General features: G+C 36.6%; 2 protein-coding genes across 2 annotated transcripts in view; one reads left to right on the forward strand and one right to left on the reverse strand.

The window, feature by feature from the left end:
* Positions 1 to 1500: 1500 nt before the first annotated feature.
* Positions 1501 to 4682, reverse strand: LOC126368780 (histone acetyltransferase KAT8-like). The gene has a single exon (XM_050012930.1). It carries the CDS (start codon positions 4602 to 4604, stop codon positions 3279 to 3281), a length of 1326 nt encoding a protein of 441 aa, XP_049868887.1. The 5' UTR covers positions 4605 to 4682; the 3' UTR covers positions 1501 to 3278.
* A 1000-nt stretch (positions 4683 to 5682) lies between these two features.
* LOC126368789 (ras-related C3 botulinum toxin substrate 1) overlaps positions 5683 to 22616 on the forward strand; it is a 41459-nt gene continuing 24525 nt past the window's right edge. Inside the window, exon 1 of the mRNA XM_050012941.1 lies at positions 5683 to 6004. Within this exon, the coding sequence (XP_049868898.1) occupies positions 5970 to 6004 (35 nt within the window). The 5' untranslated portion in view covers positions 5683 to 5969. The remainder of the gene's footprint in view (positions 6005 to 22616) is intronic.

Genomic DNA, 22616 nt, shown 5'->3' on the forward strand with positions numbered 1-22616 from the left:
ATAATATGTATTTTTTTTATTATCCTACATAAAACTGGTAAATGTTTGATTGCCCTTTTTAATAAATAAATCTAACCTAACCCTTTTTTATCTAACCTTACCCTTTTTTCATCTAACCTAACCCTTTTTTCACCTAACCTAACCCTTTTTTCATCTAACCTAACCCTTTTTTCATCTAACCTAACCCTTTTTTATCTAACCTTACCCTTTTTCATCTAACCTAACCCTTTTTTCACCTAACCTAACCCTTTTTTCATCTAACCTTACCCTTTTTTCATCTAACCTAACCCTTTTTTCATCTAACCTAACCCTTTTTTCATCTAACCTTACCCTTTTTTCATCTAACCTAACCCTTTTTTCATCTAACCTAACCCTTTTTTCATCTAACCTAACCCTTTTTTCATCTAACCTAACTCTTTTTTATATAACCTAATACTTCTTTTTATCTAACCTAACCTTTCTTTTATGTAACCTAACTGTTTTCTGATCAGATCCAACCCTTCTTTTAAATCTAATTTAACGCATTTTTATATAATAAAGGGTTTGGTCAGAGAAAACGGTTAGGTTAGATGAAAAAAGGGTTAGGTTAGATGAAAAAAGGGTTAGGTTAGATGAAAAAAGGGTTAGGTTAGATGAAAAAAGGGTTAGGTTAGATGAAAAAAGGGTTAGGTTAGATGAAAAAAGGGTTAGGTTAGATGAAAAAAGGGTTAGGTTAGATGAAAAAAGGGTTAGGTTAGATGAAAAAAGGGTTAGGTTAGATGAAAAAAGGGTTAGGTTAGATGAAAAAAGGGTTAGGTTAGATGAAAAAAGGGTTAGGTTAGATGAAAAAAGGGTTAGGTTAGATGAAAAAAGGGTTAGGTTAGATGAAAAAAGGGTTAGGTTTTTTTTTTTAATGTATTTTCGTCAGTGTGTCCTCCGGCATTGGGCCAGAGACTTTGTACATCCGAAAACTTATGAGACATTCATGTTTTACTCTGGAGAAGCAGATCCATGTTACACTATTGGTGTAACACTTCGTTCGCTTCGGGGTGCGCAGTGTTTTTTATTTGGTAGTGTAGTGTATTGCGTGACTTTTATTATATATTTTTATTTATATACTTATATATAGATAGACAGCGAAACAGTATACAGGGACTTATCCTAGGACAGACATTTTTTTTTTTTTTTTAAAGGGTTAGGTTAGATGAAAAAAGGGTAAAGTTAGTCAAAAAGGGTTGGGTTTACACAGTAAGTAGGTACAATTTCTTCCTCCCAACCCGTCCACCCACTGGACTTTCCCACGATATACGGGCGTGAATAATTAAATAAGAGTAATAGATGAGTAAATGTAAAGAGCCTGTCCTATAGTAACTTCCTTCACATTTCCGCAAGTTCTCCGATGATAATTTTACGTTTTCTTCGGATCTCAAGAGGTGCTCTGGAGTGGGAGATTTGTGGAACACGCGTTTAAAAATGGTTCTCGAAGCCCTAAACCACCTATTATAAAATAAAACTACTATATTTTCTCTTGTTTTCTTTTATTTGTATTTTTTTAATTTAGAACTTCGACACTTTCACTTAAAATTACAGAATTATCACAAATAAACAGTGAAAACTGGCGATTCACAGAATCTAATCAACTGAGCAATGGGAAGATCTTTGCATAATAGCAACTTGACACGGAAACAAGGTGGCAAATTGTTAATAACTTAAGACTCGAACACATTGCAATTAATTCAGAAAAACTTATATTTTAAAACTTAGATTGCTCTCGACAACCGATGAACCAAGGTTATTAGAAAAGCTTGTCTCTACTACGGGACTAAAAGAATAAGTTACTATTCTAAACTACTCTTCAAAGCAACTTGTAAACAAAATGCACGTTAGTTAAATCGATTATTTTGCTGTATATACGTACGTTATCCTTAGAAAGAAACTTTGTTTTTGTACGAAATCTCTTAAAAAGTAATAAGTATTCTACAACAGTTAAACGAAGTGAAATCATCGGCTATCGATCGCCACTCTACAAAATTATTTAAAAAAACGAACTAACCTAAATAAAACTAGGCTACACTAAAGTTGTTCAGTACACATATTTTAAAAATAACTTTGTTTTCACAAGAGTGTGTTCACCTCAGTGATGCAATATAGTGGGAGACATTTATTTTGAGGGTATTTGTCATGTCATTCACCTCCAAGACACCTGTCCATAATGTAGCATAACCATCAAAACTAAAGTCTATTTTACTTGGAAAGATTCTACAACTTTTGATTTAAAAAAAATAATAATAGAGGTTTACAAATTAAGATGCATCTACTCAATGGCTTTATAGCAATGTTTCATTTATACACAAACATACCTACCTACTAATGCTGCACCTCTTGTATGGCAACACATTATGTGAAATCTGGACTCAAGAGGTTTATGAAAATAGTAAACAATATAATTTAATACAAATTTCCGTAAATTGATACTGAGCATGACAAATACTCTATTTGAAGTGGTTTATACTTAGAACTAAATGATACCATTAACTAAATTAGGTACCTATGTTAAAACAAAAAGAAAACTGTGTTTTCTCAATCAAATCAACTTAATTTTGAACTTAAAATTAGTATCACTATAACCAGTATGAAAAAGGAACTGATAAAGTATTTAACAGATCTAAGTTTTAAACTACCTAATGAAAACAAATACCTAAATGGTGTTATTGAAAAAATAAATTCCATCATTATTATTACACTGTTGCTGATTAACTATAAAGCTCTATGCAATATTAATAACATACTCCAGATAGTCAATCAATACAATATTCAACTTTATTTGATGAGGCAATATTGATTCATAATCTTGTATTGAATAATTACACAATTTATACAGTGTATAAGTTTAGCATTTCAACTGCAAAAAATATCTGTGATTTTTTAACTAATAAGCTAATTTTTAACATTATTATTTTTTTGTATTTTTTACATTTGCTCGCTTAGTATCTATCAACTTAAATAATTAACTCCATTGGAAATGATTAGATTAACATTAAATAGCAATCATGTCAATTACTCCACTGGTTTGATTTCTTTTTAAAGACTAAACTTCATTATCCTTCGACAAATGCAGTGTAAAACTGTATCATAATACTTACAACTGAAGAGTGTCCCTTATTTTTGTAATACTCTAATTCTGATCTAATGCACTGTAGTTTAAAACACTAGATAATTGTAAACAGGCCTGCACCTAGAGAAAGTCCTTTGGTTATGACTATTGTATACATTCTCTAAGCAGTGCCTGTATGCCTGTACTACTTTTTGGCTTTAGCTGCATGGCCTTGCTTGTTCGGGGGAGTCCACCTTAAGGCGGATGGATCTACAGTCAACCGAGGCTTCTTGAAGTGAGAACTGGCTAGCTGCTCTGCTACAATTTTTGGAGTAACACAAATAACATGCTGTCCTTTCCAGTACTTCACCATATTCATAGACTGAAGTGTTGATATTATGTCTGTCTGGGATATACCTGTCATTTGACTCAAATCTTTGATGCTGAGTGTACCACGACTAGCACTTAACACTTCAAGCAAGACATAAGACCAGTATGATCTGTAGCTCAGTTTCCCGAGGTCTGATAATGGCTTTTCTGGGCTTCCCACAACCTGTTCTAACCTAGACAGTTCATAACTGAAGGCTATAAGGAGTTTACCATATCCTTGTCTCTGGTATGGTGGTAGGGTCAATATACATGCAACATTATTTCCTTCAGGAGACTCTTTCTCCTTTGAAAAATAACCAACAAGATGTGCTCCGTGTTTGTCAACTTCACATAGAATATAAAACATAAATTGTTCTATGTCAAAGTACAATGTTTTATGATCTAGAAACAACTTTGCTAGCAGACACAAGTTCTGACAGTATATTTTATGTTCCTTACCGTCTGCTTCGAATATAGCTATTGTGCCTTTCCTGTATATTTCATTGCCCTGTGGTTGTCTTGCTGTACATTCACTCAAATGATACCTGTATGTTTTTTCCATTCGCATGTATTTTAAACAATATTCACATATCCAAAGCTTCGATTGTTTGCCATATTCATCAGGGTAAGGGCTGAAATACCAAGTATCGATCTCGTATTTACCAATTTGAATCCTATCAATATACTTGACTTTTGTTATCGCTTCGTGTTCTTTCTCCAGCGCCGCAGTGGTCGGATCCATCTCCGCGTACGTCTTCTGAACGTGGTTGATCTCGTCATGTTTACGTTTCTGATTCCGCGTTATCTTGCGGCCGGACTTATCGAGCAAGTGGTCAGAGTTTATGTTGTTATTGGACTGTTCGCACACGTCAAATCTGTCCGACATGACCCGATGGCGGGAAACCCACTCGTCGAGCCTTCTATCGTAGCCCACATAGTGTACATAGTACTCGAAGTTAGACTCCGCCGCATTGTACCGCGTCTGTATAATCTCAGCCGGGTGCCATGACTCATCCGACCGACGCACCAAATAATGCTCTCCTATGTCCAAAGGCTGCTCCTGCGCGGACTCCGAGTCCTCGTTATCGACACTTCTACATTCTGGATTAGGTAATTCATTGTTCACAATAGGTTTTTCTAATTCTTTATCACCTTTTGCCATAATAAAACCGAAGTCAACACTCGGATCACGCAATACCGCGCAACACACGCAATATGAGCGGCCATAATAGTCATAGACATTTTTTTTTGTTTTGGTTTTCCCCGAAGGGTAAGGCAAAGGGAACTATGCCCATACAGCCATGTCTGACGTATTTTTTTTCTTGATGATTAATGAAATGATGAAAGGTGATGATGATGAAACCTAAGCCCCCACCCTCGGAGTAGACTCCTACTCCGAACCCCAAACGAATTAACTCAAAAGTCCGCATAAACTTTTGAGTTATGAAGCGGCTTCCCAGCACGAAGCGAAAATAGGCAGATACACTTTGTTCATTGAATACTCCAATATAATAACACTCGCGAATGTCTTCCGACTAACTTAATGCGATCATTAACCACAAAACACCACTTCGTATTAATTATTTAGATTACTCAATGAAGAAAGCAACTGTCCCGTTCCCGTTTCCCGCCGAAAAGCCTAGTCATAGACAATATAGAATTTATTTTGACAGGAGGAACGCAGTATAGTGTTGTCGCATTAGAACTTTTCGGATTTTACCGGAAATGAAATGAAATGAAATGAAATTTATTCGCTCTAGAGTGGTACAAAAGATCTTAAATATAAATTATATCAATAAAAGTCCATCACTCAACCATACAGCGTGCGAATTTATAATTAATATTACTATGAAGTTTTATCATCACGAACCAATCACGAACGTATAAATAAAATTTTATTATTGCTCGTAATGCCTATAAATGATAAATTAATAAATCTAAAAATAAAATTGAATCGTCATATTTAAAAAGTAGACACATTGCTTATGGTTGTGGTATAACTAGGTGCAATAATTTGTGACATAAATTGGGTAACGCAAAAGGAAGTGTGATCGTAAAGAAATCTGAATAAACTGTGTATATTGGAAATACTAAAACTAATTTACATTATATAACAATAAATTGAATTTTTCTATAATTATATCTTTTCTGCACTGCACATATTATCTTATTTTATACTTTCCTCTTCTGAAGTTGGAACAGGGACTTGAATAGGCTGATACTGGCAACATTATTTTTTAATGCCGAACGTCTCGCTGTGTCGACTGTCGGCGAAAGAACCGTCTCCAAGTGACTAAGGATTTTGAGTCGAATTATCTTTATCTCTTTGATAAAGATATGATATTTTTATCTAAAAACTGTGCCGTTCATTTATATGAGTGTTGATTGTGTTGCCGATGTGTATTGATTACATCGGGACGTGGTATTTAGTGCAGTGAGGAATTAGATTGGGTCGGAGCCCTCCCTTGTGAACTTGTGGATAGGATAAATTGTGTTTTGAGTGAAAACATTTGGATAAAACGCAAAAATGCAGGCGATCAAGTGTGTCGTAGTCGGTGACGGGTAAGTTTTGCGATTTGTATTTATTTGAAACTATCCGGATTGTATGATATGCTTTCGTAACGTTACATTGGTAAACCGTCTGGCCTGACGTCATTTTTAAATTGAAACGTCTTGATTTGTGCTGTATTCAGCCTTTATTGGCTGCTGCTGATAATGCACGTCCAATTTATCGGTGTTATTGCCCTATTGTTTAAGTAAACCACGGGTAGAGTAATCTTTGTATTAATCAGGTGACTATGACTAACATGCATTAAACATAAAAATGAACATAAAAATAACATGCATAAAAATGATTTGTATTGTCTTGAACTCGTGGGCTGCTGATTCATCCATTCAACTTAATTATTGAACATAAATACATAAAAACTTATGAAAATTCTATTGTTAAGTTTAGGTTATGAACTTAGTATTATTTAGTAAGTCTTAAAATAAAATCTATTGTGTGGGTTATGAGGTGGATTATCAACCGTGGTGTCAGGGCTATTATTGAGCCTCCAAAGGCCCCTAAAACAAAACTAGGTATTACATTTCAAATCAGAGCAATGAATTGAAAGACTACCAAGCTAGGTAAGCTAGGGTTAATAGTATTATTCACTAAAATCGCATTTAGACTATCACTCGATTCTCTGTGATTATGTTAATTTACATGTATCCATTTTGTATACAAATCATTGTTTGTATGGTGTAGCATAGTGGATAATAAAGTTTGATTAGGTTTAGGTTGAAGCCATTGGTTTTAATTATACAAAGCATAGATAACTGTTTATAGCTACAAGGCCTATGCCGAAGGCAGACAACCAAAGTAAAATAAAATGATATCAGTTATCGTAAGGTGATCATAAGTAGGTTTCAAGTGAATACAAATTATCACATAAGTATATTTTATGATAATAATTATCATATATTATTCAGAGTCCTATGCATTGAATTATGTGCAATACCTACTGATAAAGCAACATTTTACTACCATACTCTTTTATCTGGCAGAAAGAATACTTATTTATTTTTGCTAGGAACAAATAAAGTGATATGGATAAGTTTGGCAGTAGATAACAAAGATAAAGCTGATGATACACATTTGGTAATATGTGAATTTTTATCACTTTGAACAGATACTTTATGCTTTTTTTTCACTTTCTTAATTTTTTCGTTGGGGTTTTACTGTTAAGGGGTAGGTACTTTCCTGAAGTAATTTATTTTCATAATTCCATACATTAAAGTTGTAAGATTGAATGTCCTTTTAAAGTCCAAATTTCATTGTTTTACTATTGTCTGTATGTCAGGGGCCTTTGGCGGCTCAATAGCGTGCCAGCCCCAACACCATCATGAGCGCATTGGTGGACTGGTACAACTCGAAGCTGCTGAACCGCTGGGTGCGATTGCACGCTGTTACATAGCTGCCCGCAGCTTCGGTGATTCGGACCGGTCTCATATGTTTTATTTTTATGTTGTTCGTCTTTCGAATCTGTTACTAATACTAGGTTAAGCTTTATGTTACTAACTAAATATGGACTAGTTTCCGAAATAAATATTTTGAATTTGAATAGTAACCCTGACACCATAGTTGATGGGGTTGGTAATCCACCTCACAACCCACACTAGAAGTAAAAGAAGACTTGTCTTAAAATCTCAGCCTTAGGAGGTTATTATGTCTATTTGTTAAAAAACTCTTTCCCTCTAAATACAAAAGAGGTCTACTAGCTAGAGCCTTTAAATGAAAGAAATAGAATATAAAAAAAATATATTTATTCTATTACAATCTTATTTCCATAATGACTTTTACGGTACTTACTCTGTAAACAACACAATAATAATATGTCAGAAATCAGTAAGTGGGTATAATTATTGTATTTACAAACTAAGTGATAGACAAACAATGAATAAAGAAAACAAATGGACTTGCTTACTTACTAATGGAGTTTACATCTAGTAATGAGACATTTATCTATTAATATTTCTTGCCTTGTCCTCAATAATGCCCCACGAGTTAGCTGATATAATGAAGCTATAACACAGTTAGGTAAGCCATTCTATTGATTTCTAGGCAAAGATTATCATTCAAGGTCCAGTCTGTAAGGTCAATACCATTTGAAGTCCTATCTTAGCTCTGTATTTTTGCAGAAAGGATTTTTCTTTACTTATTTTTTATTGCCTGAAATTATTTATAAAAAAGGAGCAATAATATGCTACGGTGGCCTCTTTAAGCTCAAGAGAGAGAGGTTTGGAGGAGGTTAGAGGAAGTTGTATGCTGAGAGGCAGACTGACTGAAAAATAACATAACTATATCCCAATTGGGGTAGTCATAGGTTTCCATCGCAAGATGAACTAAGTACTCACACCTCACCGAGCTTTTTGTTAGACTAAAGTGATAGGTGGTGAGCTGTATCACTGTCTTAAAGGTCAACTGTGTTAGTAAAATCTGCATTTAAGATAAATTAATACCGGTGCTTAAGAAGCAAGCCGATGTACTACAAGCTATAATATACTACTCAGTACTCCGGTTGATTGAGGGAAGGCCTGTGCCCAGCAGTGGAACGTATTAGGCTGTTAATGTTATGTTATGTTACTATAGGTACTTAGTATAATATTTAATTTAATACAATATTATAATATTAAATGATCATATGACCTCCCATAAGATACCTAAGTCTAGATTACAGCTCTGAGTGTCGATTTACAATAGTTTACTGCTGTGGTATATGGTTATTGAAGCGTAACAGATAAGTTTATAATGCGTGAAGTAGGTATGGATTTATTCCAATACGGGTGTCTGCGTGTTTTTATACTTGTTTCTAACTGTCATAGCCTATTCATACTTTGTTATACCCAGTTATTTATACTTACTATTATATGAAGCAGTGAAGAGTAGTATTGAACAGTTAATATTTGTAAAAAAGGTAATTGTGGTACAAAAAATTATGCACGACTATATTCCATTCTTCAGCTAAGCAGTGACTTATGTTTTATTTTTTAATCAACTTTTTGCATTCTAATTACATACTAATATTTTGTAAATATATCCAAACCAAACCAATTTTGTTTAAAAGTAAACAATCTAATATCATAATTATAAGTATTATTGTATGTCAGAATATAAAGATATAGGAAGATAAATTAAAGTTTACTTTCTTCTAATCATATTATCCCTTGTTGAGATGTAGGACTCGAATAACAGATTTTCACTCCTCGCGACCGCAGCCACTGTAGCTTGCTCCCATGAAATGTAGAGAGTTTTTAATTCCCGGTCAACAGATTGTTGCCAGGTCTCTTTGGGCCACCACCTTTTGCGTTTTTCACGCACCAGGTCAGAGCTCTACATGATGGGTGTCCCACAAGTCTTCTAAGGTGTACCACATTTATTACAATCATTGTGATAGTTTGAGGTAAACAAATTGTCGAATTTGTTTTCGAATTCATATTTGGATCATAAATGAAAATGAAAATATCATGAGGAAACACACATTCCCGAGAAATGCATTTTTGGAGGTATGCCACCTAACCTGTGTGCTGGTTTTCCCAAAAAAACCGGACCAGTCAAATCTTCAGATTAGGTAAACCCTGTGAGAAACGGGATAATGGGAGATAGGATAGGGAGATGATGATGATGGGGTAGTCTGAGGTAGTTGTGATGGTCAGAGGCGAGTCCACCTACCACACGACTTATCACCTAGACCTCCTTCTCCCAGACCTAGCTTATATAAGCATGCTAATTAGTGGCATGTCTATCTGCAACCTCATGTTAGCTTTGTCCCGTGCTGTTACACAATAAAATTTAAGTGGCTCAATTCGAAATAGCCGGTTAAGCGTGAACACGACCTTCGTTGAGAGTCTAGGCTAATGGAGTAAACACCAATAAAATGGTATTTTCAGACTGCAGGGCGTGGTGGAAGGCTATTTTGTTATATTTCTGTTGCTACGGACATTATTTGTGTGATTTTAGGTTCAAATTGATATGATCTAGCCTACCGTCGAGTATTAGAAGCTTGTTAGGCGTTTGTATAGCTGTGTACCAAAGAGATGACATGTTGTTTTTATTTGCCCGGCTTATCAGTAAATAAAAAATGAGGTGTCACTAGAGGCGTCTTGATTTTAGTAGGTGTTTTTGGTCAGGAGGTCTTAAGTGCAACCAGTTAATTTATTACTTTGCAAGAAACTGATTGGACTTTTGCACCTTATCGTACCTTACCCTTCGTACGTGCCAGTAGAAGCATACGATCTCGTCATTCAAGTGTACTAAATACCAGTAGCTAAGCATACATGTACCCTTGTACCTTGGCCGTACCGAATACGGTCATCACATCAATCTTACGACATAGAAAGTTGTGTTGCTACCATAAAGTACGTGTGAGAGTGTGGTCCTGTTAGGCTGAAGACTTATTGGTAAAGCTAAGCGATAAGCGGAGCGGAAGCCTTTCTTTCTGTCTTTCGGAAGACAACTTTCACTGTCGATACGGAGTCCTTAGATGGATGTGATGTTCCTTACAAGGGATCAGATTTTCGCCCACAGCAATTGTCCAATCATATCAAGAAAGGACACAATATCTCTGTCGAAAGACAAACAGCTGAACGTATCCTATGTTTTTTATTCCCTCCCAGTCCATGTTTAACTTTCCTTTAAATAAATTACCGATAGAATATTCTCCATACGTCTCTCATAATTGAATAACCTACGCTGATTAAGCGCGGAATTTCGCTCTTTAATATTCTGTCGCTATAGAGTGAAAGTGTGATCTTGATCCAACAGCCATTTTGGGTGTCAGCTCTCATTCCGGTTGCAAATGTGGCGTGGCATGTTTAGAAGCCGTTGACCTTGGTAATTTAGCATAATCAAAAGTATCCATAGGCATTCGTACAAGCTGTGGCAATTCTTAAAAAAAATATTGAAACTGCCGATATCGTCGATAGTAAGAACGTCGTAAGCAAAAAGACATCATCATCATCCCCCTAGCATTATCCTGTTTTTCACAGGGTCCGCTTACCTAACCTGAAGATTTGACAGGTCCGGTTTTTTATAGAAGCGACTGCCTGTTTGACGTTCCAACCCGCGAAGGGAAAACCAGCCCAATACAGGTTAGGTCACATACCTTCGAAAATGCATTTCTCGGGAATATGAGTTTCCTCACGATGTTTTCCTTCACCGCTGAGCACGTGATAATCATTTATGATCCAAACATGAATTCGAAAACAAATTCGACTGGGCTACCACGGCTCACGGTAAGCCAAAAGACAAATTTATATAAATATTATCGAACTTTGCTAGATCAATTGACAAAACAACCGCGCGAAAAGACAGTGTTGCCACTAACAAAGTTATGCATTTGCTTTTTTTTTTTAAATATATAAAAAATATAAATAAATATTCGTCTCGAAATACCGTCCGACAAGAGATTCACCCGCATAATTCAAGTCAGAAGCCCTTTGACAATCAATTTACTGTACCGACTGAACCCGAGGTGCTTTATGCCGCAGCTCAACAATCCCAGCTTTATTAAGTGATTGATGTCGACAGACCGGCGGTACGATACTCATTATATTATGGTATCATCCAAAAGGAAGGACTTTTGTACTTTTGTGTAATAATACTTGAGGAAAAAAATATTGTTAAAGTCACGAGGCGTTGATTTTATTGGTCTGAATTTGAGGCAAATTGGTATTTTATTAATAACGCAATTGTAATAAAAATATTTGTCATGTCAGCGTCACGGTTTATTTATTGTATCGCCTTATGTAAGCGCTTTTTTGAGAAACCTCTTTCGGAAGTGATTTTTGTTGACAAAACCTCGCAATAAATTGCTAGTTTCAACCCAGGTAAAAATTTTTTGTTTAAATTTTTTGCCGAAATGTAATTAATTGAAAGAAAAGCCAGTTTTATACTCACTGCATGTAAATATAACAGAAGATAAATCCCAGGTGTGTAGTAGTAGTGTGTGGCACTAAAATTGAACTTTTAGGGTTCCGAACCTCAAAAGGATGAACGGAACCCTATAGGATCACTTTGTTGTCCGTCTGTATATAATGTAGCAACACTGCGGTTCTTTCTTCTGCCTATTGACCATGATGATGGTGCGTGTTGCACGAAATAATACAGTCCAGGGAGGTTAAAAAGGCCACATTTATGCAATTCGCAAGCAATTCATCAAAAGAAGCATTATTGCTATTTGACATTTGTTTCCATTGCGCACTTACTTTTCTTTGCGCAAATATCGATGAATTGCTACGATGTGGCCTCTTTAACCCCCCAGTTTTCATTATGTATTTCAATATAACCAGCGACGCACACTAGAAAATACAGCCAACATAAACGAAACGATCCACAATGCATCCCGCAGCGTCAGTGGCCGAAATAAGCTTAATTTATTTATCTAATCATAATAGTTCTCTTTGATCTAATTAAAGAATTTATCAATCAACCACAAGTGCCCGCACATGTTTAACTACCCTAAATTGGGGCGCACGAATGCTGCTTATTTTTCCGTGCAACGGTTTAATTACACGCGATATTTTGGAATGTATCCCGATGGTCGACCTCGTTTACCTTACGCACGTTATACGATTAACAACGTAAACCGATCGGGTATTACGGGTTGTGTGTGACGTAATAACCGACAATTATGAAGTTCGCCAGGTTTTTGTTGCTGCAACAAATATCGGGGAATCACTGTCAGTTGCCCCGACAATTGCGTTGTTGCGACCTCCGTGGTCCAGTGGTTGAGCGCTGGGCTCACGAGCCGGAGGTCCAGGGTTTCCCGGTGGGAGCGTTACACAAAAATTACTTTGTGGTCCCTAGTTTGGTTAATACATTACTGGCTGATCACCAGATTATTAAGCATCTTTTTTGTTTGGTTTGGTCCCGGTTACCACTTACTGAAGTAAGTAGTCGTTACATGAGCCTTTAGCAGCTCAATAGTGACCCTGACACCAGGGTTGATGAGGTAGGTACTCCACCTCACAACCCACACGGTAGAAGAGATTGTCAGTCGCTACACATTGGTTGATGGTTCATTACGTCATAAAACAGAATCAAAATCCATCATTGCCATTGTAGTCAAAATTTATGTTTTCCTCATAAAAGTATACATATGTAAGGGTAGTCAGGGGTACATCCATTGATGCTTGAGCTTTCTGTTAGACCAGCGTGATAGATGAAAACTGAAATAAATTAATAAGTAATTCAAAAATAAACCCATATTAAACAGATATTGAGTCTTGTCTTCCAACTTTTTCAGTCTCGAAACGCCAATACGTAACAGTTTCCGTGCCGAGATCCTTTCCAATAGACAGATAATTGAAGAACGGGCAAATTCGAGAGGAAATTGCTTCAGACCGGCAAAAAGTTTCGAATATAATGGCCGCTGAAACTTGAACACAATCGGTATTGAAAGGTGCCGTAATCGAGAAACAATAGAATACATAATCAAGGTACCTTCAGTGGCAGAAAACAGAAAGGCCACAAAGAGAAAATTAAATGGAAAAAATCTGACTCGGTCGCGACTTGAAGGCCGTCGGCTTAATGACGATATGTAGATCGAGAATTTCGCATGGACAGGTGGAGTACCCAATGGTGTAATGGCACAACCCGGACACTTCATACAAACGACCTCTTTTTACACAGACACTACACATTGACAATATCGTACACGCACATCTGTGTGTGTGATGTCTGACACCATACGATTCAAGTCTAAACTATGTTCGAGGGGGGGTGAGGTAAACCTAGCTCAGACGCTGGTGGGGAGCGGAGAGTTGCCGTTCTATACGCAGTATTCCTTATTTTCTGCTAATGGTTGTTAGCACACTGAGCCCTGACAAGAGCTGCGCGTTCAAGTCCCGTCAGAGTCCGATTTCTTCGATTTCATTTTTCTCTTTGTGAGTTCCGCTAGGCACGAGTGAGTGCTATAAAAACAAAAATCCTTTAACAAAAAGGCCAGTTGAAAGTTACAGTGACGCTGTATTTTCTTGTGTCGTAAATAAAGAGTTTCCCCTCTCATAGACACGTAACGCTGTAACGTTCTCTGGCATGGGTTTCCGTTCAAACTTAGTGTTATTGTAAATATGCATCGTTATCTTTTCCTCTACTGCATTGCAAATTTTTGTGTATTGTAGAGAGAGGTGTATAGTACATAAACCCCTCGCCAGCTATGTTTAAGTCTGATGTAATAGGGGGCGATCCCGTTGCCATTAACTGGGCAGAAATCCCAGGGTAAGCAGAGACTATGGAATTCCATACACACATTCACAAAAACGTGCATCACATCTAAATATGCCTTTAAATAGAAAAATAGATTTCTATCAAAATTGATAAAGCAGTTTTCGAGAAAAGCGAAGCGAAATTATACAAGAGCTGCGTTTAATAGTATAACATAAGCGTAACCTCACTTAGTCAGCTTCTAAAATGGTTCGCCCACTCATGAATTCCAATGTCACTTGCAGAATGCAGCAAGTTGGAAGTAATTACTGACCGGCGGTACTAAATCTCGTTTTAAATCCCTCAACCCGTCCAAATGCACTGCAACTAATCATAAAACTCATAAGTGATTTCTGACAACTGCCTGAAAATTTTCGTTTTGTACCAGTTTTTTCACACTTCTGATCGTTAGTGAGTTTGTCTCGGGTCATTTTTTCGGCCGTTCAACCACCGGTCCGTAATTGGATACCAATGTTATTTGACCTCGCATGACTCCCATAATCCTCAGCAACATACTCGGGAATAACGATGAACGGAGATCATTGCTTACTGGATACGTTTGTAAATAAAAATAAAATACAGCTTTCGATTCTCGAAATATGACACTGTTTATATCGGGCCTAGGTTATGTCTTTGAATTTCTTGTGCTAACGAAACAGCAGCATTGGCATGTAAGCATATCTCAACTTCAAGTTATTACACATAAACAAGTCAACGAATTAGGTTTAAGCAAGTAAAATCTTTATTTTTTTCATAAGGGCACAAAAAAATAGGTTTGTTGACTTGTTTAGACCCAATGACTTGAGATGCTGAATTGTGGGAATTCTTCCACGGTTACCAGTTAATTACCTTTTTATTATGCCGTAATTAATTTCATTACAACGTTATAGAACCAATTTCTTACCATATTTAGTCAAACTGAAAAAATACGATATTATTTTCATTAACCTAAAGTACCGCGCGGAGCAAATTACAAAATGATTGTCACTCGTGCTCAAACTACTAAACTGTTAACAGTACAAGAGTGAAACTAATACCCGTTTAATAGTCTCTGGGTATGTGTCATACTCATTTACATAATGGCTCAGCAAGTTAAGTGTACTCGTAGCCTGAGACCGGGGAACGAGATTAACCTCCGCGCATCAGTCGCAGGCAACGATCGAGACGAGCGGAACGTGGGAACATGCACTTATAAGACGCATGGATGACCCGACACGGCACACCGACCACACTATGCCAGAAAAATAACCATAGATCAACAAATCAAGAGATAAAAAAAGAAATAAATTAACTCGAATCAAATACAAATTTGGAACGCGAATCCCCATTCGATACTGAAGTTTGCGTCGCAGCGCACGTGCGTGCTAAATAACCTGCAACCTTGCTCTCCCCTCGTCCTGCGGGAACCGGTCGATCCAGTACACACCGGAATTTTGCTTGGATACAATAGCACGTCCATAATACTGAGGCCTGCCGATGCTCTCGAGTTACATTTCAAGTCGAGACAAATGAACGGCGGCTAGGGTTCAAGTTGACTGGACGCGTTAAAGAACGCGACGGGTTATGAGCGTATTGCTATAGTTGTACGAATGAACTTCTGGACTCGGCGATGCAGATAAAGTGGCAAATTGCAGTCACAACACGGACAGAGATCTAAAAGGGGGCCTAATAATCTTGCATAATTTAACGCTACGCTACCATTACAACGGTGGGCAATCAATTAAATGAACGTGCGATATGATAATCGAAGAATGATGAAATGTAGTCCACATTCTTTTTTAGAAACTCGTAACAATTGTGCGTGGGTTCCGCCAAGGCGTGATTTGCAAAATTGCAAAACTAATTTCAATATCACTTACTTACATTAAGCTAAACGTAAGTGGTAGAACATGTGAAAGGACTAAGAATGGTTCGAATTTCTAAGAAAGTGATTGTAGAGTGTCGTAATTGTGATAAGTGCTTGCCGATCAGCCATTGCTAGCCGCTTAAAGTTGTCAAGAGAAATTCTGTACGTACAAGCGTTATTGAATTAAGATATTTAATCAATTCCTTCCAATTAGGGAGTTGGAATCTCGTTACATTTTTATCTTAAAGGTTCTATGTTGTGTTCAATTAGTTGGAAAAACAATGGCAAAGAGCATCCAGGTCACAGCAGGCTTAGTGGGATGCAGGAATTGGGGCAGAATAGTAATTACTTACACGCCTGGGTCCGGTGTAGCTGAAAGAGCTTTGTGAAACCGTCCCTGCGACACGGTTTGTTGGGCAGGGCACAACCCGGGACTCACGGAAACCTACGGAAACAGGCTTTTGAGACGTTCCTTTGTGCACGAAGCACGAAGTTTTAGTCATGCTTTAAATTCACCAGAAAATGTAGCTGTCAGTGTTTACCGCACAATAATGGTAATATGACAAATGAACTTTGCTTTGTTGAGTAAAAAGATGACCTTTAATTGGTAGCTGTCTAGAATAATTAGGCAGTCTGAGTCACTCAAAGAGTACGTAATAATTGCTTGACATTCAGCAGACACAATCGTGATAATGAGGTCAACTCATTTACACTTGATGGTGTCGTAGAGTACTCAATCTGATAGCGTGGGATACCGAACATAAAGAATAAATCCATAAACAATGTGACGTCACCAAGAGCTTATAGCCGGGCGCCCAAAGTTTTGGACGTAAAATTACTCTTGAAGCTATTTATAAATGAGTTAGTTCACTTTAGTTACATCAAAAGAATTTCGCCTCGCGATGCTCGAAACATCTAATTTGAACTTGAATCACGTTCCTGAAGAAGCTGAATTGGAAATTGTTCAGAATAATTGAGTTAGCGACGGAATTACTCAATTAGAAATGCGGATAGAATTTTTGGCACGTTGGTTTCTTTCCTGTTCAAGAATACTCGGAATAGCTGGAGTATATTGGATAAAAAATAAACAAATCAGCCTGGATGTCTGCACAATTTAACTATATTTTCGCTCAAGCATAATGGTGGTATTATTTTCCATTGTGTCGTAAAACGTATTATTCGCTACAAATTGGTCGAATCAATCTCGTCAAGTAATTGAAATTATAAAATACGTGTATCACACGAGACCCAATTAGATATTTGCGGATCCTCGACGCAAATGAATGAAGGCAATTTAAATGAGAACGAGTTTAGCAAGGGTTGAATTCAATTAATGCATGTTTGCTAAAACACTTCTCACTAATTAAGGGCTTACAATGGGGCTAGTACCTCTGTACACAGTAAGGGTGTTAACTGGAAAATAATCAGTGCAAATTGTTCACTGGGCCAGTGTTTAGCGAGCAAATAAAAATGCCTTTGTTGCGTACTGAAGTTCGCGAAAGGTCAAAAGGCAGCGGGTTGCGTGGATTCTGATGGAAACACTACCTGCCCACACATTGTTTGCATTTCTCTTTAGCATAAACTGGCGGAGCGAAACGGTTTTGTGTTGACAGAAGGTTAGCTTGGTAGTTCTGAATTAGAACGTTTTGTGGATATTTTTTGTTTAGATTGCAGATGCGGAGAATTCTTATATTATCCTTTCCTTGGCAACTAGGTAGAAAGAAAGCATCTACACTTCAAATTATATACCAATGCAAACCGTAGCCCTTTTTGTACTTGTAGCTTTGATAATTTCTGCGTTTGTACTGTTGTTATTTTCGAGTGCGTGTTGCAATCCATTCGTGCCATCAACATTGTCAGCTCCGCCTTCAATTTTCCGCGTCCGCAACGCCGGTCGTCCCAGATTAGTGCAAAAGCCGCAGGGTTACGTCACACCGTCACGCATTCCAACGAGGGATGAAATACCACGGAATTGGCATTTTACGACAATACTGGTAGATTAAAAAGCTTCCTCGTTCAAAAATAGTATTTTGAGAAATTCATGTGATATATTTTTACCAGACGAATAAAAAAACTACAGGCTTCTTCAAATATTTTTTCATATAATACAAATATGTAAATTGCGGTGTTTGAAAACGTGACTCCAAGATAACAATGTGATAGTTATTACAATGTCAAATCTACTTATTCCTATAACGGTTACACAACAACGAATTTACGCCATGATTGCATATTTACTTCCTCAATCTTGTTTCTTTTCTTTTCCTCGTCGGTTAAAAAGGTATAGTTTTGCAGCCTAAAACTTGAATATGTTCGTTATATTAATTAGTGTTCCAAACCCGCAAGTGGTTCGGGACACGGGTACAGAATTAATTGGACTTTCAGAGAAGGATCATCCGCTTTTTCAGTAGCAAGACCAAGTACTCTTATAGTTATTACGTCAGGATTACATACAAAGGTACTACGCAATGTTTAAACCGTAAATTCTGAAATATTCGGCATAACGAACAACTCTGCAGTATTTTTGTCAGGTATAATAAATAATGACAGTTTGCATTTTTGTTTTATCTTGTTTCATATGATGCTGATATATGTACGTCATTAAAAGTTGTTTCTACGTTCATGGTTTGATTGTTTTGGCGTTTAAAATTGATTGTAGATATAACATTGTTTATTACAATGTTTATCGAGAAAACTAAATGCGAAAATTCATGCGAGCTCTTTCAGTAAATGAATTCTGCTGAATTAGAAATTTGTATTTTCAATCTCACAGACGGAAGGAGGACAATAATGAAGTCTACCGTGGGCTTGTGTAGACAAGATTTTATTTATTCATGTTTGAATTTAAAAATGTTGTCAGATTTCCCAGAACCTCTTTGATAAAAGATAGTTTCCTTCCTCGAACACATTACCCAAACCCGTGAAGTCGCCTTTACTGTGTATCTACTGCTCTATCGACTGCAGTTATGCTTTTACCTGCATCGTTTCCTCTGTCCCGCTTTTCAAAAGTAGGGTATCCATCTGTTGATGTCGTGGTGGCTGTTATAAAATGCTGTTATGGTTGGTGGACACTTATATCAATTCTGAACTCAGTAGTACTTTAAGATACACTATTAAAGAATCTGAGGAAACTACATATTTTCTTTTAATTAATAACGAACTCGAGGCATCGATATTAATATAATGTTTCTAAAACATAATTGGTTAGTCTAACAAAACTGTCAGTTACTTGAATTGATTTACCTTCCTCAGAGGAAAATATATAAAACCCACAAATATTAATTATTTTTGGGAAAATCTCATGTGCATCCGAATTTACAGACATAGCTCGTACTGTTTCCATGTCGCCTATTACAAACTTGTCTGTCACTGCTTTTACAACTCTTATCTCATCTGTTTAGGGTGCCTCTTTGCCTGTCGGATTCTCATCGTAATGTATTCAGCCTTTTTCTGCCACAAAGTTATGGCTCCCTCGAGAGCGTTTATACTTTTCAGTCCAGAGAAGGGTTGCGGTGGAGTTCATGGTTTTGTTTTGCAGTATAATTAAAAATTATAATAAGTTTCAGTCCTCTATCCGTCAGCGGCCATCCAATTCTGCTAAATGTTTAGCTTTTGCTTTGATATCAGCAAAAAAACATTCCAAACTATGCTATTTCATAATTTTGCATCAGAATTAGGCTGATTATTTGTTTGTTACGCGATTCCTGTCTGAAACCATTAGTTTAAAAACGCTTTTGAATTATTCTCGTCTCTAAATTCAGAATATGCAAACGTGACTTCGGTGTTTAATTACAATTTGCAACACAATGTTTCCGCAAAACGTTGAATTTGAAAACAAGCTAAAATGTAAACGTAATAACCTGCTGCGATAATGTTTTGGCATCGTCATTGAGCGAAATGGAGACTCGTCATAAAATTTTATTGGGCGCGAAATGGGTATCTTTAATGCAGGTGACGATTTCCGCTCTCTTCTAAAGGCAAGCTCTTATATAGATTTGGAATTATGTTTTCTGCCTATAAAAATTAATGCAGGTCAGAGCTATCCTCCGCAGAAATTTAATTGCACTTTTTATCTAGAGTTTTATATCCTGCATATAAAGTAGTATTTTATTTAGATCAATTATGATCAAACATTTGATGTAATATTAGAAAGAGAAAGTCGATATGTAAATAAACAAATATTTTAAGCAACAAAACCTCGTAGTTTATAACTTTAACAAAATAAACGTCTTCATGTTTACTTTCAATTTCTACAAACGCGTCAGTCTTAATCATCGTCTCGGTTTCTCAAGTTGTCAAACTGCGAAATCTCCATTTCGCCTTCGATTTCTCGCCTTCCCCCGCTTCTTTGACAGTCAATTTGTTGTTGGTAATATTCCTCGCTAATATTTGACTTGTTCAGGTTTTGCCTGATAAAAAGGGACAGGAGAGGTGTCTACCAGCTGTCATCAGTCACAAAACAGATTTATCAACACGATGCTTTGTATCGTTTTCTCTTATACAATTAACAAAAACCTTTTTGTTGGTCCCTAAAGTCTAACGTTACATTACAAACGTATCTGTTACATCCCATGTCAGCATTTCACTCAGTTCATGCTTCATACACGATAACATGTTTATCTAATGTTTCCGTAAGAGCAAACTTGCCCTAACTTGCTCTTACTCAAAGATCTGATATGGTTTGCAGATTTGTCTATTCAGCAGGGAATGAGATATTTAGCTCTAGGTATATTTCTGTAATAAAGTATAATGTAGATTTAGAAGTTGTTACGGCTGTTTGATTTTAATCTCAATAAATTGTAGTTCGCGTAAATATGTCTGTAGTGCGCAAACAAGGAATCCCGCAAATATTTGGCTTACAAGCAATATTTTACGAGGTCGAGTCACAAACTGTCGTTGTAGGCATAGGACTATCATCTCCTCAAACAGGTACTAGACTAATTAAATTTCTACATTAGCTTTAATATTAAGCGGTAGCGACATTTGTTTAAAAATAAATTTGAGTGGGTGTTCTAGGTGGGCGAAAAGTGCAACATAAACTCTAGGTCATGGCAGTATAATAATGTAAAAGCATAAAAAGGTTATAGGTTGTATTAAACTCACTTTTATGGACCAAACAAACGAAGAAAGTGCTGCTGGCTAATATATACGTTAAAATAGGTATACTTATTTAAAAATACAGCATGGCAAAACTAACTACTATTGGAACTAATCGGAATCATTGAAACTTAAATGGCAGTTTCACAAGTATATAACGAACATTCAAAATCCTTTCCTATGATTTCTGCCAGTAGACCTATTTTATCTAATAACCTCAAACTTAATCAAGCCATCTCCATTAGTCAAGCCTCAGGTTTCCCTGGAGTGCCGGTGTAAGTGCCCAACTAAATGGAATTAGCTCGGCTTCATTGAATCAAGTGCTGGAAATCTGAAACGATACGGTTGGAAGTCACGGATTTCTACCATCGAGATATGGGAGAGGAATTGATCTAATATAGAGACGCCTAAGTAGAAATTGGAATTCACGTCGTCCTAGATAATAAATAAGAGAAATATTATTGGTACAAGGCCTTGGTTATGACTGTGTGTGTGACTCATAAAATGAGCATTACTTTTTTGCGAAGATTACATATTTTTAATCTCCGCTGGTTTTAGCAGAAGGCACTACAAAATGACTACGTATTATATCTGCTATATTAATAACTCGTTATAACTAACATTAACCATTGCATCTTCTGTCTGAGTCATTTGTAAACTATTGTATTAGCTCAAGTATTTTTTACCTCCATAAACAAAGAAACCGTATCAATTTCGAGTGTTGTGACGCATTCGTTCCGTTGCTATTGCTACCTCACTGAGTAGTAAGTTCATGGGAATCTATGACGCACGCGCGTTACTCACGCAAGGTGCAGTATTCGGACCGGTAAGTTATATTGTGCTTTTGAAGGAATTCCTAAGTGTAGGAAGTAGGAAGGGTTTTCTATCTCTGGCTGGCTGTTTTCCACTTGTTGACTGAGACCTTCATTATTTCATCGACAGTAGAACGTACAATTTAATGTGACAAGACTAATAAAATAGATAAGATAAAATAGGTAATAAAAGTTGTTTGAGGTTTACGCGGTTATTATGTTAATTAAAACACATAATACCGGGTTCGGTATAATAAAAGTTTACTTCAAAATGGTGTTATAAAACAAGTAATTAAATAACATGGAAAATACTCAAATCGAAATAATTCAAAACAACACGATTATCATTTGGGTTTTCCACTTATCCTGTCATTGTCATGTTACCGTTGGCTTTAAACCACAAATACCCAAAGAAACAAGGGAAAATAGTAACATACAGTAAATATACGTCGATGGTAAAAACAATAGATCGTTTTTATTACAAAAGAGTTCCCGTTTCTAGAAGATAGACATTGCCGCTTCAACAGTTTCAGGCAAAACGATTTGAATTTATAAATCTTTCATCACGATGTTGTATGAGAATAAGTGCATGTGATTAAACTACTCCGCAGAGAGCAATGACCCGACATCCTTAATAACATCGCGTGTATTGTATATTATCTCACAATTAAA

The sequence above is a fragment of the Pectinophora gossypiella genome, chromosome 8, assembly GCF_024362695.1.
Source record: "Pectinophora gossypiella chromosome 8, ilPecGoss1.1, whole genome shotgun sequence".
In the NCBI taxonomy this organism is placed as follows: Eukaryota; Metazoa; Arthropoda; class Insecta; order Lepidoptera; family Gelechiidae; genus Pectinophora; species Pectinophora gossypiella.

What these genes read in the sequence shown, in the direction of transcription:
- LOC126368780 (XM_050012930.1), bottom strand. Translation starts at nt 4,604, where the DNA reads ATGGCAAAAGGTGATAAAGAATTAGAAAAACCTATTGTGAACAATGAA.